This window comes from Epinephelus fuscoguttatus, linkage group LG7 (genome assembly GCF_011397635.1).
Source record: "Epinephelus fuscoguttatus linkage group LG7, E.fuscoguttatus.final_Chr_v1".
Lineage (NCBI taxonomy): Eukaryota > Metazoa > Chordata > Actinopteri > Perciformes > Serranidae > Epinephelus > Epinephelus fuscoguttatus.
Window position 1 is genome coordinate 18,071,288 of NC_064758.1, and position 14,649 is coordinate 18,085,936.

A 14,649-nucleotide genomic window follows, 5' to 3' on the forward strand; every position below is an offset into this window, starting at 1 on the left:
CTTGACATAAAACTAAGATTTAATTAATCAACATGGGTTCTTCAAAGATTATATTGAAATATAAGCATTTAAACAGCATGCAATGTTCATAGCTGCCTTTGTGTGTGTGTGTGTGTGTGTGTGTGTGTGTGTGTATATATATACATGCTATTGGCAACAACGAGACAGACAATGGTAGTCAGGTTGACACTTGATGCAAAACATGTATTATTACTTTCTAATGAAAGCTGTAAAGTATCTGCCGAACTGAGAACACATCACTGCTGTATTATTCCATAGAAGAGAGCATTATGTTACAATCAATAACAATTCACAGGCATTAGATATATTTTTATTTTTATGCACTACTAGCCAACATGCACCAGCTACAACAAATAGCGATTTAAATGAAGTTAAAACATGATAGATTTCAATTTTTTCTTGACATTTTTAAGATCTGGCTTCAATAATATCTTCGTGTAATGATACAAGGTTGGTTCTGTCATATGGCCAACACAGTAACAGTTCTCCCAGTTCATATATCATCAGATTTTCAAATCATAGTGGTGCTCCATGGTCGCAAAATGTGACTAATTAGTCGCAGTGTGGAGCCCTACAGGTAAAAAGACACGCTTACTCGGCTCATGCTGTCGTTAAACTCCTTAAGATAAACTATTACTGCGGCGCCATTAAATGTGAGGATTTTTTCACTGTAAGCTAGAAACAAATTCTCAACTCTCAAGTCCATGTATTAATCATATTTGCAAGTTGCAGTGGTGCTCTATCGTCACAAAATGTGACTAAATATAGTAGCGGTCTAGAGCCCTGCAGATAAGCAATTCTCATGCCGAAGGCTTAAAAATCTCATTTTCTGTAATGAAAACTGGAATTTAAATATAATTTTCTCATCCAAGAGCATATGCATAGAAAGTATCTATATTTTTAAGGCCCAAAAGTTCTCTTGCTTTATTCTAGCTGCTTCCCTCTCCTGCTGTCCAGAAACAGGTTCTTTGATCTACCATCACAAATGGTTTCTACCTTTTAGCCACTACTTAGAGCTGCCCCTCAGCTATGAAAAAAGTCATCATAGTCTCCTTTGATTCTATTTTCCCCAACCAAGACCTGGCCGACAGGGGCTTCTGGCTGACATTTCTTGTTAACCCTCACAACATGAGTGAATTTACAGCATCTGTCTGCCATCCTCACCCACCACCTGACCCAACTCAGATGACAGCAGCTCTGCTCCACTCTTCATATCTGAGTGTAAAACAAGTTGGCAGATCTGATCATAACACTTTAAAGTCAATTGTCAATCCGATGCACTGCTACCAAGTACACTACCATGACCTCAAGTTCAAACATAATGTTTGTCAAGGACAGTCCATGATTTGCAGAAAAGCACCACTCAGGTTCAGATAGGTAGGTCATTCCTTCTAATCAACCTCCTATAGGTTTTGTCAGTGTTTCCCACATATGCATTGAAGTTTCCCAGCAGAACTGTAGTCTTATCAGTTCCCGCTCCAGGACCACCCAGATACTCCAAGTGGCTGTTTGTTACTTGGGCACAGAAAACTCTAAGAGCCTCCCTCCACAGGCAGCAGCATGAAGTGCTGCAGGGATGACGTTTTTATGTAGGCTGACACGGGAGTTAGCATTGCCCTGGAATTTCTCACACTCACTAAATGCCTGTCACACCTGAGAACTCCAGACACAAGTATCGCCTCTATCCTGGGTTTTGGTTCCAGAACAGATTCTGTGTGTACAGGTGGAGCCCAACTACATCTAATTTATCACTAGACATCCCACACTTGATCTGGCTGACTCCCTTCTCACCAGAGAGTCTGCATTCTAAAATACAGACTATAAGCCAGAGGTTAGTCCACCAAAGTCTCTGCTGTTGCTCGTCACCCGACTGGCAACACACAACCCTCACACCTATCCTTCTGAGTGGTGGCCTCACGAGGCTACCTATTTCAGGACCTATCAATCAATTAAATATATTCTATCAACATTAGACTTTAAAGGCATCTTGCAGCAGACATACCCAGTTGAAGTATCGACAGATTAATTCAAATACAAAAACAAGAAACAACTGTTAAAAGAATATCGCTGTAAGCTGATATTCACATCTGCATGCAACACACAAAAATCATAACGTTTCAAGTGACAGCAAGACGTAGCATAGTGTGTTTAAGCCCATAGTTTACAAGCACAACTTGAATATACTGTATTCAATAATAATACCACTGTTTTGACATGGGTCCTACATTATTTTGTATCAAGGACCTTTTCCAACAAGTGTAACAAGTAATGCAATGACAGGTAAAAAGAATATAATAATCACAGAAAAAATGAATGAGATCTGAGGTAGGACTAGGTGATAGTACCACAAAATCTGTGTAGCACAATAATCCAAAATGTTTAAATCATGAAACATAATGAAAAGGTATTCAATGTAAAAAAAAGGAGAAAAAAAAGGATTATGTCGAACTTTAACTAAAAGCTGATCTGTCTGACAACTCCAAGTCTGCATTAAATTATGGCAGGAAAAGGCAGGGGCACAGACCAGGTGACGAAGGGGTGATGTTGTATTTGAAGGACACAGACGGAAACGAAGACATTTACTTAACATACCAACGGGAGCAAAATTTAGTCGGTCAGTTACTATAAATGTTGTCATCAGTAACTTTTCTCATACATCACCCAGCTCTAATTTAAGGTTTTAATGCATGTAAAAACAATAATGAGCACCCACATGTCAACACTGCTGGTATTATCTTTTGAACCACACTGAGCCACATATGAATCTCTTTGACAAAACATTGTCATTATCATGTCAATTTCAATGAAAAGCACCTTTCAGACTAGGGGCTGTTTTGCCAAAGCGTCTTCATCTGTGGCTCTGTCATTTTCTAAGCTATTAGGGCCGCAGCTCAGAGCCTATATTGTGAGACATACAATAACAAAATGAATCTAGGACAGTGAAGTGGACACCAAGTCTTTGACCTGAGGACAGAAAACTGCTGACCTGAGACACAAGCTGCACTTGTCTTCTCCTGTCTTCTCTCTGCTGAAATAGTAGACACTGTCAACTACACTGTCACATGGTGTGATGAAGGGTCAAAAATTTTAATTACATTACTGTGCGCGTGTATGTGTGTGTTTACCCTTCTCACTGCTGCCATAACCTGACTGACTGGTCCACTGACAGCACACCTGTTTCACTGCTTTACTGATACAGCTCAGCACTGACACTCAAACACAAACATGACTTTGCTTTCAACACCTGCATCCACACTGTCATGGAAATCTTAGGCATACGTTGAAGGCATTACACATAGCTTCTGGGGTACTGGCTTGTTGGTCAAATTACTCCTTAAATGATTGCGCTTAAGTGCATCTCCATCATGTCTACAATTACATGATGCCCATCAAACTTTGATTTTAAAAAAAGGTATAAAAAGGTGTTATACTTTCTAACAGTTTCTTCAACATCAAAATTATTAAGAGATGCAACAATATGGGATTGCAAGGTTGATAACCGATAAATGTCTGTTTGTTGTTGCCGATAGCGATACGATAACAGATATTACCTTACAAATGCAAAAATTTTTAAACTTTTTGCAACCTAATATGGCTAATTAATGCCAGATGTATTCTCCGTATTGACAAGCATGTATAGGCTACAAAAATCATTAGAATAACTGACCATACTCTTGGACTAATTATGGTTACCTAAAGCCTTCAGACTCCAGAGTTTTGGAGAGGCTAGCATTATATTTCTGCACGTTTATGTTCAATGTTTGATAAACTGCTCATACTGCTACGGATAACAAGCAAAGTCGTTGTCGACTTTAATGAAATGTGCCTTAAAGTCCTTTTCATACTCTCTGTTGTGGCCTCTTTATGTTTTTTGTCAGCTCAGCCCTACAACAACACAGAGAGCCATAGAGAGAAAAACAGAGGCAAAAATGTCACTGCAATAATTACAATTTTCTGCAGCCAGGAGGCTTGTTCGTGTGTTTCAGATGGGAAGACATTCTTTGCAACATAGGTCAAGTCACAGGACTGTTAACTGATCAGCTGCAGATATCCCCAACTTTTACTACAGAATCAAACGTCAGCATCTCAGAGCGGCTGCTGCAGAATTTTACAGACACTGCATGGTGGCCATGCCTCATGCTCTTAAAGGCAATTGTAGTCTAAAATTCTGTTATCTGAACAATAACAATTTAATTTTCTCATGTTGATTTATTGTGCATCCCTAAATTCTGATGAGGAGACATCTTTGGATCATAAACAGTTCGTAATCCTTGCATTATCAAATACTACTAAATAAATATGCCACTTTTAGCTAAATTGCCAGTGTTAATATAAAATTTGTATTTCACTAAATACCAGTTATATATCCCCATTTTTTTTTGTTGGAGACTCATTTTGCTTCACTGCATGCTTTTAAAAATGTACACTCCAATTTATATTATTTATAAGGCATGGTTAAGTAAACACACCAGCTGCCTATTTCCCCCATCCTGTCAATACATGTCCTCTTCTTCTTTCAAATGTATAAATGTTTAATTCTCCAGTCCTTTTGTGCTATTGTTCCTATATTATCAATGCTGTGCAGAACAATATGTGCATTGTTTCTCGTATCATCTGTGCCAGGACTGAATTAGTAATTATGTCCAGACAGGAGTTGGAGGTATGGTTATTTTTTCGTGTTTGGCAAATCTAAAGCTGCTATGAGAGTGTATACTCTAGCATGAACCTTCAGATACAAGGAAGCTTTCTAAAGTGATGATTTAATTGCTTAAATCCAGATTGATAAGGTACCTTGACTGCTATCCTCCTCTGTACTGCTGAAGTCATCCTCATAGTAGGTGTTTGAATCTGTAGAAGCACTGGCATCACTGCTGACTGAGCCTTTTCTCTGGCGCTGGAGAACACAAGCCTGATGGAGGCAAAAACAAGAACAGTCTGACTGATTATCACAGTTTCCAATCGATTTTGATTTCGATTACACTTTTTCCCACTCACTCACTAATTTCATGAACACAGCAGAATGCAGAGGACAAAAAAAACCTGCCAAAAAACTGTTGATTTCATCATCACAGAATTTTGTATCACAGTATATATATTTTGTCTCTAAATATATTTTGTTGCACTTACGTTGGTCCAAATTATGAATTAGTTATCCTTTTATATTAGATTTAAATTAGGTTTCCCCCTGACAGGTGTCTGATAGATGAACTGCATCTTTTGACCTTTTGTCTAAAAGCAGTGCAAGCACTTTTCTATTTGCAATACAGAAATTAATAACACAACATAAACTGCAATTGTGCAAATTACAGATATGTAAATTTATAATGATTGCACCTTTTTGTATGAAGTGGAGAGAAGGGTGAAGAGTAGATTGGTCAGGGGCACGGAGTCAATGAGCCTCTGGACCCTCTGGATGGAAGTGCTCTGTGCCATGATGTTGAGCTCAGCTGGTGGCCCATCACTCGCCCAACCCTGCAGGTAGGGAAAGGGAAAAGATGGAATGATGAAACATGGCTGTTAGGGAATAGTTCCTTTTGCATATGTTTGTTACAGCTCTTTCTTAAATGTTTAGATCACTTTTATTATTTAGACATGATTTTTTTAATGAAATAAGACAAGACAACCTTACTTGGCCATCTTTATAAATGAAGTTTAACTGGATTGTAAACCTGTGTCTTTGCTTTTGTTAACAGTAAAACATCAGACATGATGTGGCCAAAACACTTGGAAAGAAAGCAGAATGAAAAGTGATGCAGATAGCCCAACTGAGGCATAGGAAGTATTTTGGCTCGTCAAACAACATTTCACTCATTGTATTGTTTTCAGAAGACAGGTTGTGTTCACAATTAATACAATGGCTTGCCCTTACTTGTGGTGATATATAATACCAACACAAGCAGAACATTTTCACACATGTTGCAAAATTGCGAACATTTATTTTGAAATACAGAAAATAAGTAAATGTATTTTTTGTTGTTTCACTTACCCGGTGCAGAGCCTCAACTTGCAGATCCTGGAAAAGCGAGGTCAAAAGTTTGATGGCATGGTTGGCCAGGATGACGGACAAAACACCAAACCCTTGGTGTCTTCAGGAAAACAACAAAAAGAAAACAACAAAATAAATGCAATAATTAAATGAGCATTACATATCAGAAATATACAGTTCATGCCTTTTAATTTATAAATTAGACAATTAACTCAATGTGCAGTATTGTCTATTTTTAATTACACTGTAGTGGATAGTAGTTACTGTAGTAACCACTACCCACACCTTAGTTTATAGCCTATAAATAAACTCCATAACTGATGATGATCAAAAGACAGAACTGAGCCACAGGGACACAAGACACATTATATTGACTGATTTCATATTCATTGGAAATTACCCTTTGCCAGGACCAAGTTTAGGCGATCCTGCGCCATCCTTGGTGCGAGCAGCAATATCACGGACACGCAGGGCAGCCAGGGGATCCTTTTCTTTCCCTTTATCCGCCAGGGCAGTGGGGCTCAGGTTGAGAATCAGGTACAGGCTGTTTAAAAGGCACCAGGCTCCAAGAAGCTGGAAGTTCTGGTAATGCTGTAGTGCACAATTAAGTTTAAAAAAAAAAAAAAAAAAGTCACCAAGAATGTATTTTTTAAAAACCTCCGTCACATTTTTTTACTTTAACTTTAAACCCAGTAAACTTCTAAAGTATCACAGTCTTGGTTAATCAAAAGGTACTTAAATTTGTTTTTTCTTAAACAACTCCAGTAATCTGGTGCTCACCTCTCCTCCAGCTCTGCGGGAGTTGCTGATGGCTTGTCCAATCATTTCATAGATCTCCAGCTGTTGCCAACACAAATTTTGCATTTGTTACCATTTTAAATTTGCTGTATTTTGTTAAAGCATGTTTGCCAAAATGCCAAAATATGGAACAATAACCTATATGCAGACCCTGTCAGAATTCAAATATATCTCCCCCCAGTTCTTTCATGATTTGAAGTCAGTACACACTAAACTCTCTGGGCCTATGTAAACACTTGTGAGTATCAACATACAAGTTTGCAAATAAAGTTTCAATGTAGTACCAAACTAACATGAGAACATACACTGACAATGTTGTACTCATTATACTCACACATTTCTGGACAATTGTGGCTGCGTCATTTTCATAGTCCTCCTCTTTAGTCCCAGTGGAGGCTGAGCGAAGCTGCAAGCCACTACCTACCTGCAGGATGGCCATGCAAGTGGCCACACTCACACCTAAAAGGGTAAAAATAGAGTTGTTTTTTTTTACCAATTTCACTCCACACTATAATATTCAGTTGTTCATTAAACAGGGAAAGAACATTAGTGGTTCTTCCAGCTTGCACTAGTACATTCAGGCAAATATATTGCTGTACTGCTTTATGGTCTACTGAGAGAGTTTTTTTGTAGAAGAAAACTGGTATTGCAGTCCTATCTAAAATTCCTCCTTCTTTGTAGAATATTAAAGCAGTTTGAATTACTGGACAATAATATTTCATTTTACCTACAGAGAGCTTTCACCTACCAGCATAGAGACAGCTCAAAGCCAGCACGGTCATGTCCAGTAATCTCCCTGGTGTCAAGGGCTCCAGTACAGGCAGGGAGAGTGTGTCCAATGCCATGGTTACATCTATCACCAGTGAATGAAATCTAGGGTATGGGTTTTAAGAATAGAAAGTTATTTGTATGTTTGGGAGAAAAAACTTTCCAAATGTTATTAATTGAAAACACACGCAGAAAATTGATGATGATAATGCTCCCTTAAAACAAATCCTAATATAACAATATAAATAATACTTAATCTTGACATTAGAACATTTTAACCTAGAACATAAATTAAAAAAGCATACCCATTGCGGACAGCAGTGGCATCAGCCACTGTGGCAGGCATGATAAAGAAAGAGTTGGCTGATACAGCATCCTGGAAACGGTTGATGTAGCGCAGAAAGTAGGGCAGGTTGAGGCACACTCGTAGCAACTTCTCAGACCCACCTGGAAACACAAATTATGGAAAAAAATAACTGCCAGCTCTGATGAGAACATTACAAGGAAAAAAGAAAAAGAAAAATGAAAACACATGTGACTGTCATGTGGCTAGTAAAGGTAAAGGGAAAATGCGCTAAACCTAGAGTCTTTTATATTACCAACAAGATACTTCTGCGGTATGATACAGTACAACTGTAAACATAATAAACCAAAAAAGTCCTACAACAAAGCAACATCTACTCACCAAGTTCCTGTAAGCTTGACACATTCTGAGAGACAAAGGCATTTTTCATTTTGGCCTGAATGGCTTGATCTGTGGTTTGGTCATCGCAATCACTCTCAGCCTATATTTGAGAATAGATGAAAAACATAACAATCATGATAATTACAACGATATGTTCCTTTTAATTCCGTATGTGGCTAACTTTAATCAAGGTTAAACGTGAGTTCATTTTCAGTATAAATGTTTTAAGAAAAAACTAACAAGTTGCTGTGGTTAACTTAAGCTGTTCATTACTGACAACACTGAAGCGGGCAGCTGGAGAACTGGTCTGTAACACTTGCCTGCATGTGTGCTGCTGACGGGGAGGCCAAGATGGTGGTAAGGTCAGGGTTAAAAACTGAAGTCAGTTGGTTAAAGAAGTTCATTTGTACTTCTTTGTGTCGAAGCTCTGGGTTCACAGCACTGGGCAACTCCTTCTGATCTTCCACTATTAAATGCACAAGGAAGGACACAATTTTTTTTTTCAGTCACATACCAAAGCTTTGAAGATTTCTTGTTTTGCTCAACAGCCTGTGGGATTATTCTGTCAATTTTTCAGCCCCATTATATACCTATAGTATCATATAAAATCACCGCACCAGTCAATATAGCAAACTAATTAAAATAATGCCAATATATAGCCCCAAGTCAAAAATGTCTCAGTTGGCCCACTTAATTTCTCAGTTTTTAATGACTCTGTTTGTTCTTTTTCTGAAATTAATGAATAATTCTACTATCAGTAGTAATGTGTTGTAATCAGCTAAGAATTGTTAAACCTCGGTCTGTCCTTTAAGGGACACTTACCATCTGAAAGGGTCTTCACGGTTTGAGGCAACTTGGCAGATTTCATCATAGCAGTGAAAGTAATAATTTCTGTGCGATCTAGTCTGCTGCAGCCGGTGCAAAGTCCTTTTATAAGAAGAATCAGGTGTTTCTGAAAAAGCACAGAGTTTTACTCAATTTAATTTGTGTTTTTATATAGTAAATAATGTCCTTTTAAACAGAGAACTGACGCATGTAACCAGAAGATACGAGTTAATACCTATTTAACTGATTAACATGTATAAACATACATGCAAAATTCATTACAACTGTATCAAGCCAAAGTGGCTGACACAGAAAACATAGCTACATTTCATCTGTGCCTGGTCCCATCTCCCTAAAACTGACCAGCTGAATGCAGTCCTACATCAAAATCTCCCATGCAGTTGGTTTCTCTCACCTGTGATACCGCACATGCCTCATCTGGGTTCTCCAACCGCAGTAATGAGAATTCAATCAATACTTTGCACGCTGCAGCAACTGACAGCAGCTGATTTCTCGGTACTAGAGAGAGAGAGAGAGAGAGAGAGAGAGAGAGAGAACAAAAAAAAACAATTTACTGGCTGAAAGAAACACAGCCTGTAACATCTGAATGCTTGGCTGAATGATAGTAGCAATTTATCATCTGTTACACTAAAGAGAAAATGAAAAATACATACTTTGCCCACATACTGTGGTGATGTAGTGTGCAGAGAGTGCCACAAATGATGAGTAGAAAGGCTCATACTGTTTGTCGTGGTGAAGGATGTCTGATTCACTGCAAATGACAAGTGGAATATCTCATTAAACACTGTCAAATATGAATTTATAGCATGTTTCTTTCTGGAGAACAGTGTTGGGAGAGACAGAAAACACAGATGATGACAGGGTGTTTGTATGACTTCAGTTCAGTTAACTTCATACCACACATAACATTTAGCAACAGTCTGATAACGTCCTTCAACCCAGACAGGTTTGCCAAAAATGCTGATCTATAAAAAAAATCCGTAACTGATAATCACACATGCAAATGTCATCATTGTCACGAAGCAAATGATGATACATAGTGGGGCATTATGTTTGGTCCTCTGTTATTTAAATTTTAGTGTGTGCTTCTTTTTATGGTTACTAACTGATGTACAATAATTTCAGCTTCCCAAAAAGGCCTGGAGAAAATACTATTGTGTAGGCACACTTGTATGTATTTCACAAACCATGTTAGTTTATTATTAATGAGTGTTAATAAATGTATTCTCACACATAAAAATAAAATCACAACTGGCCCTAGCTGTCAGTATAGTGACGCTACATTGTGTGTTGCCCTCAGGCAAGAGCAATGCCTTTGAGTACACTTTTCATGCAGTCTTTTCTAAAATGTCTTGACAGATGTGCTCTGTGGCTCGTTGCTGTTTGTCACCACTCCATGTTAAATTATGCAGTTAAACTTAGCCAATTTGGCGTCCTAAAAACACCTGGAAACACACAGCTCTGAAGGAATGTTTCTGCTGATAAGACTTCAATAGGGTTCTACATCATCTTTCCAGCACTGGCACAAACTGCCCAAGCCAAATGACACCTCTTCAATCTGTGATCTGATCACATACTTTCAGACAGACGGATGGCAGTCTTTGTTAGTGGAGATCGACCTGTGTAGCCAACTCGCTGTTCGCATCAATCCATTACATTGACCATGTGCTTCTTTCCTTATCTACACTGTATACTAGTGATTTTTTCTGCAGCCTCCATGGCATCAATCACCAATACAACCAAGCATACAGAAAACAGAAAAATATGCCTGGATAACGCCTACTTCATGAACTGTCCACTGGGAAACAGCACAAGGACATAAAGACCAAAACCACACAGACCTGCTACCCCTCTTAATTAGCCCTGCCATAGAGCCTAATCCATACAATTTCTCAAATCCATCTCTGAAAACTATGCTATTACACCTGCTACTGTTTATTCCAGCTTATTTTTTTATTCATGAGGCAGAATTATTTCTGCTCTCTGTTGCTTTAAGATAAGGAATATGGTAAATAATGGAAAGACCTTCATTTTTGCTTTTCATCATGACACGGTCTGCAGTTGTCCTAACAGCACATGACTGAAATGTGCTACTGGACTCGCTACACCCCTGATGCTGACAACTAAACTTTCCAGTTGCAACAGTTGTACTACTCTTAATACTACTCAATTTAAGTACTACTACTCTTGAAACACTCCCTCAGTATAGTCAAACTCATACTCACAAATATTTAAAAGCCTTGTAGGGCTGGGCGATAAAATCAAACACCTCATCACTTTTCACCAAATACCTTGATACTGATATTTTCTTCTGTACAGTAATGCAGCCTTTAAAACCAGGATATGACAAGACTTATGAGATTACAATATTCAAAATCTATGATGATAGCAAGTCTCATCAAAGTGTTTAATGCACTATTGTATGGTCAATAAAACACTGATAAAAAATATTTTAGATTTGACACTGTAGCTAACGAGTGAACAGTCAGAACAGCTCATACATATCAAACGTGTATACAAGCCAACTTTGAAGTTTCATTAGAAAGCGAAACTAACAGGTCTAATAGCAGCATTACTGCAGATTTGCAGGCCGGTTGTTGCCTAGAAAAATGAAACCTATGAACATCGCAGGAAGCTCTTCGTTTGAATGCCCATAGGAATGATGTCACCACTGAAAAGGAGTGTCAAGTGACAACCTAACAACTGTGTACACACTACCAACTTGATAATCACTACTTGGTGATGTATGGATTGGCAGTATGCAGGGCGAAATGTGCATATAATACTGTCACGTGGTTTTAGGATAAAATTAATTAAAGGTCCCCGTAAATAACAATGCCTGGCCCTAACACTTGTTTCCACAGACAAGTTACCCTACGTGACAGCCACTGCACCAGCTTCCTTGTAGTTTAACACAACCGTGCAGAATCGACCTCAAGACATTAGCATTACATTTAATTAAGAAGCAGCAATACTGCAAAGTAATCTTTTATTAACAATACATTAACGGCGACCCATCACCACCTCATCAAAAATGAGTGGAGAGTGCAGGGTCCCCGCCTACTTCGAGCCCAACCACAAACACAGCAGATAACGTTAAACTGACTGGCTACCTTATTAATCAGATAACATATAGATTATCTGACGACGTGTTCAAAGTAGACTGAAAATAGCAAGCTCAGTATATAAACCGAATCAAATTTGGCCACTGTAAGTTAGCTGACGTAGTCAAATATTACTGTGGCAGGGCCATTTCAACGTTAAGTTATCCAGTCCGTTGGGAAGGCCCTTAGGTAGCTTGCTGGCTAATGTTTGTGTTAGCTAGCTAATGATGAAGCAGATTTTCTAAACGTTACACTGCGACGCTCATTGACGACCGCACAGCAATAATGTCGCATCAAAGGTCAATGTGCACCAGCCATAAGTCGAGCCTTATTTCAATCTGTTCATGAGTTACCAGCCAGAACAAGCTAAATAGCATTTTGAGTAAGTTCGCTAACGTTAGCATATTAGCTAACGTCAGCAACTGACTCGATGCCAGTGCAAGTTAAGCTCGAGTAGCTTCTAGCCGCTAACGTTAGCTAAGAGGGTAACGTTTCCCATCGAACTTAACTACCCAAGCTAAGTTAGCAACTTAGCCAGCCAGCTCACTCATGGGTGGACACGGCTAGTATTTGAGCAAATAGAGACACGAAATTTATTGACATGTAACTGGTTACCTGTTGATTATTGACCCAATAAGCTGAGGTAGCTCCTTCGTCTCAAAAGCGGTGTACGAAGCTGATAAAAGCGGCCGTACTGCCGCTGTCCATTCGTGTTCCCCATCTCCTCCGCTCGACGCCATCTTGAAATCCCATAGAAAAAAAACTAGCAACTGGAGGAAGAAACTGTGAAAGTAAATGACAGGGGGCGCTCACAACCTGACAACAGTCAGGCCATCATCATTATAGCCCATATACAGAAATGAACTCAGTTTGCGTCAAAAAAAAAAAAAAAAAAAAACATGCATACAAAATACAAAACAGACAGTAAAGCCAACACAAGTAAAACAGACCTGAGATTAAAGCATAAAAATGTATACGAATGTATATATAATAAGTAATATAAAAATAAATTAAGGGCTGGGGCAAATAAGAAATAAACTCATTATGGAACACACCAAACCTTTGTAACCTTCATATATTTGGATTTGTGTAAATAAAGCTTTCCAAGTACAAGAATGTGATTAACCACAAAGTCGTCATTGCTATTGTCCACGATGAGTCCATGAACAAAGTCCTTTTAAGAAACGTTTTCATGTTGAAAAAATTGGGGCAAAGCCATTCATGAACATCATGCCATAAAGCTTCACAATACATACACTGGAAAAATTAATGATCAGTAGCCTAGTTTTGATATCATCCCAGAATACATAATTATTGGTTTCAATTCCAAATAGTATTAATTCAAGTCTGGATGGATATACTCTGTTTGTTAGCCCACTTCTCTTTTTTTTGCTTTTGGACTTAGTGGGAATTTTAAGTATTTAGTTCATAACGTAATATTACTTTTCAAATAGATTTGTAAATTGAATTTCTGTAGGATACTATGGTGTGTGAGATGTAATTAAACATATTTCTAATTGTTTTGTTCGGGATTTTTATTTCATTTAAGTCATAGACACCAACTAAAAGTTATGGTAGACAAGGGGTGATAGGAATGAATAGAGCTTGTTGACATTCCTTTAAGGATATAACAGAGTTTGCGATGGCATGAGCTATAGATCTAAAGATGTTATAGTTGCCAATCAAATCATAGCTACAACAGAAATTCTCATATGACATGATAGATCCACTATTCTCAACAAATAATCATTTTTCATCCCAGGGCTGAGGAGGGCTAATAATACATTTCCCAATTCATATATGTAAATAAAACAATGCCCTTTTAACCATTATATTTATGATATATAGAAATAATACAATACCTCATGCAGGTCATTTATTTATGATAGCCTATCTATTGCAATTGTCTCCAGTGAACTAGTTAACCAGTGTTTATTTTATTTCATGGTTTGATTAAAGACACAAATACATACAATCATGGATATTTGAAGAGTCTTGTAAATTAAAATTGTGCGTGAGTTACGCAGATTGGACACAAATATAAAATCTGAGTCTTGACCACATTGCTGCACCACTACTGATCCAATATAAGATAATATAAGGATAAATTATAGTCGCTACTTACAGATATTGTTGCCTTAATTTTAGAAAGATTATTTTTACATCATCTTTTATAATAGCAATAGGACTTTATTTGAGGCCAGCAACCAAGTAAAAAAGGCTGGTCTCCTGTATCTGACGACAGCTTAAACAAATGCCATAGATAAAAAAGAAAGTGTAAAAATAAAATAGAACAAAATTAAATTAAAATAATGTATTCGAGTATATTATATAAAATAATAAATAATAAAGATGAGAAATAAAACATAAGCTTGTACACGTGTTTTTGCAATTCATTCTAATAGTAATAAAGTGTCATCATAAGTCAAATTTTTAATTTA

At 37.8% G+C, this 14,649-nt stretch overlaps 1 protein-coding gene across 6 annotated transcripts in view; it reads right to left on the minus strand.

Moving 5' to 3' along the window:
- Positions 1-12,986, minus strand: part of ubr4 (ubiquitin protein ligase E3 component n-recognin 4) — a 57,046-nt gene extending 44,060 nt beyond the window's left edge. For 3 of the 6 annotated variants that reach the window (XM_049581299.1, XM_049581296.1, XM_049581295.1), the window contains exons 1-15: positions 12,824-12,986; positions 9,758-9,855; positions 9,499-9,602; positions 9,081-9,210; positions 8,579-8,724; positions 8,259-8,358; positions 7,879-8,020; positions 7,554-7,678; positions 7,140-7,264; positions 6,788-6,847; positions 6,408-6,598; positions 6,008-6,107; positions 5,356-5,493; positions 4,813-4,930; positions 3,008-3,049 (exon numbers count right to left, since the gene is read on the minus strand). In XM_049581299.1, coding sequence (XP_049437256.1) covers positions 3,008-3,049; positions 4,813-4,930; positions 5,356-5,493; positions 6,008-6,107; positions 6,408-6,598; positions 6,788-6,847; positions 7,140-7,264; positions 7,554-7,678; positions 7,879-8,020; positions 8,259-8,358; positions 8,579-8,724; positions 9,081-9,210; positions 9,499-9,602; positions 9,758-9,855; positions 12,824-12,948 — 1,744 coding nt within the window. In that variant the 5' untranslated portion in view covers positions 12,949-12,986. The remainder of the gene's footprint in view (positions 1-3,007; positions 3,050-4,812; positions 4,931-5,355; positions 5,494-6,007; positions 6,108-6,407; positions 6,599-6,787; positions 6,848-7,139; positions 7,265-7,553; positions 7,679-7,878; positions 8,021-8,258; positions 8,359-8,578; positions 8,725-9,080; positions 9,211-9,498; positions 9,603-9,757; positions 9,856-12,823) is intronic. The other 3 variants (XM_049581301.1, XM_049581300.1, XM_049581298.1) reach the window with 1 other exon arrangement.
- Positions 12,987-14,649: the final 1,663 nt, after the last annotated feature.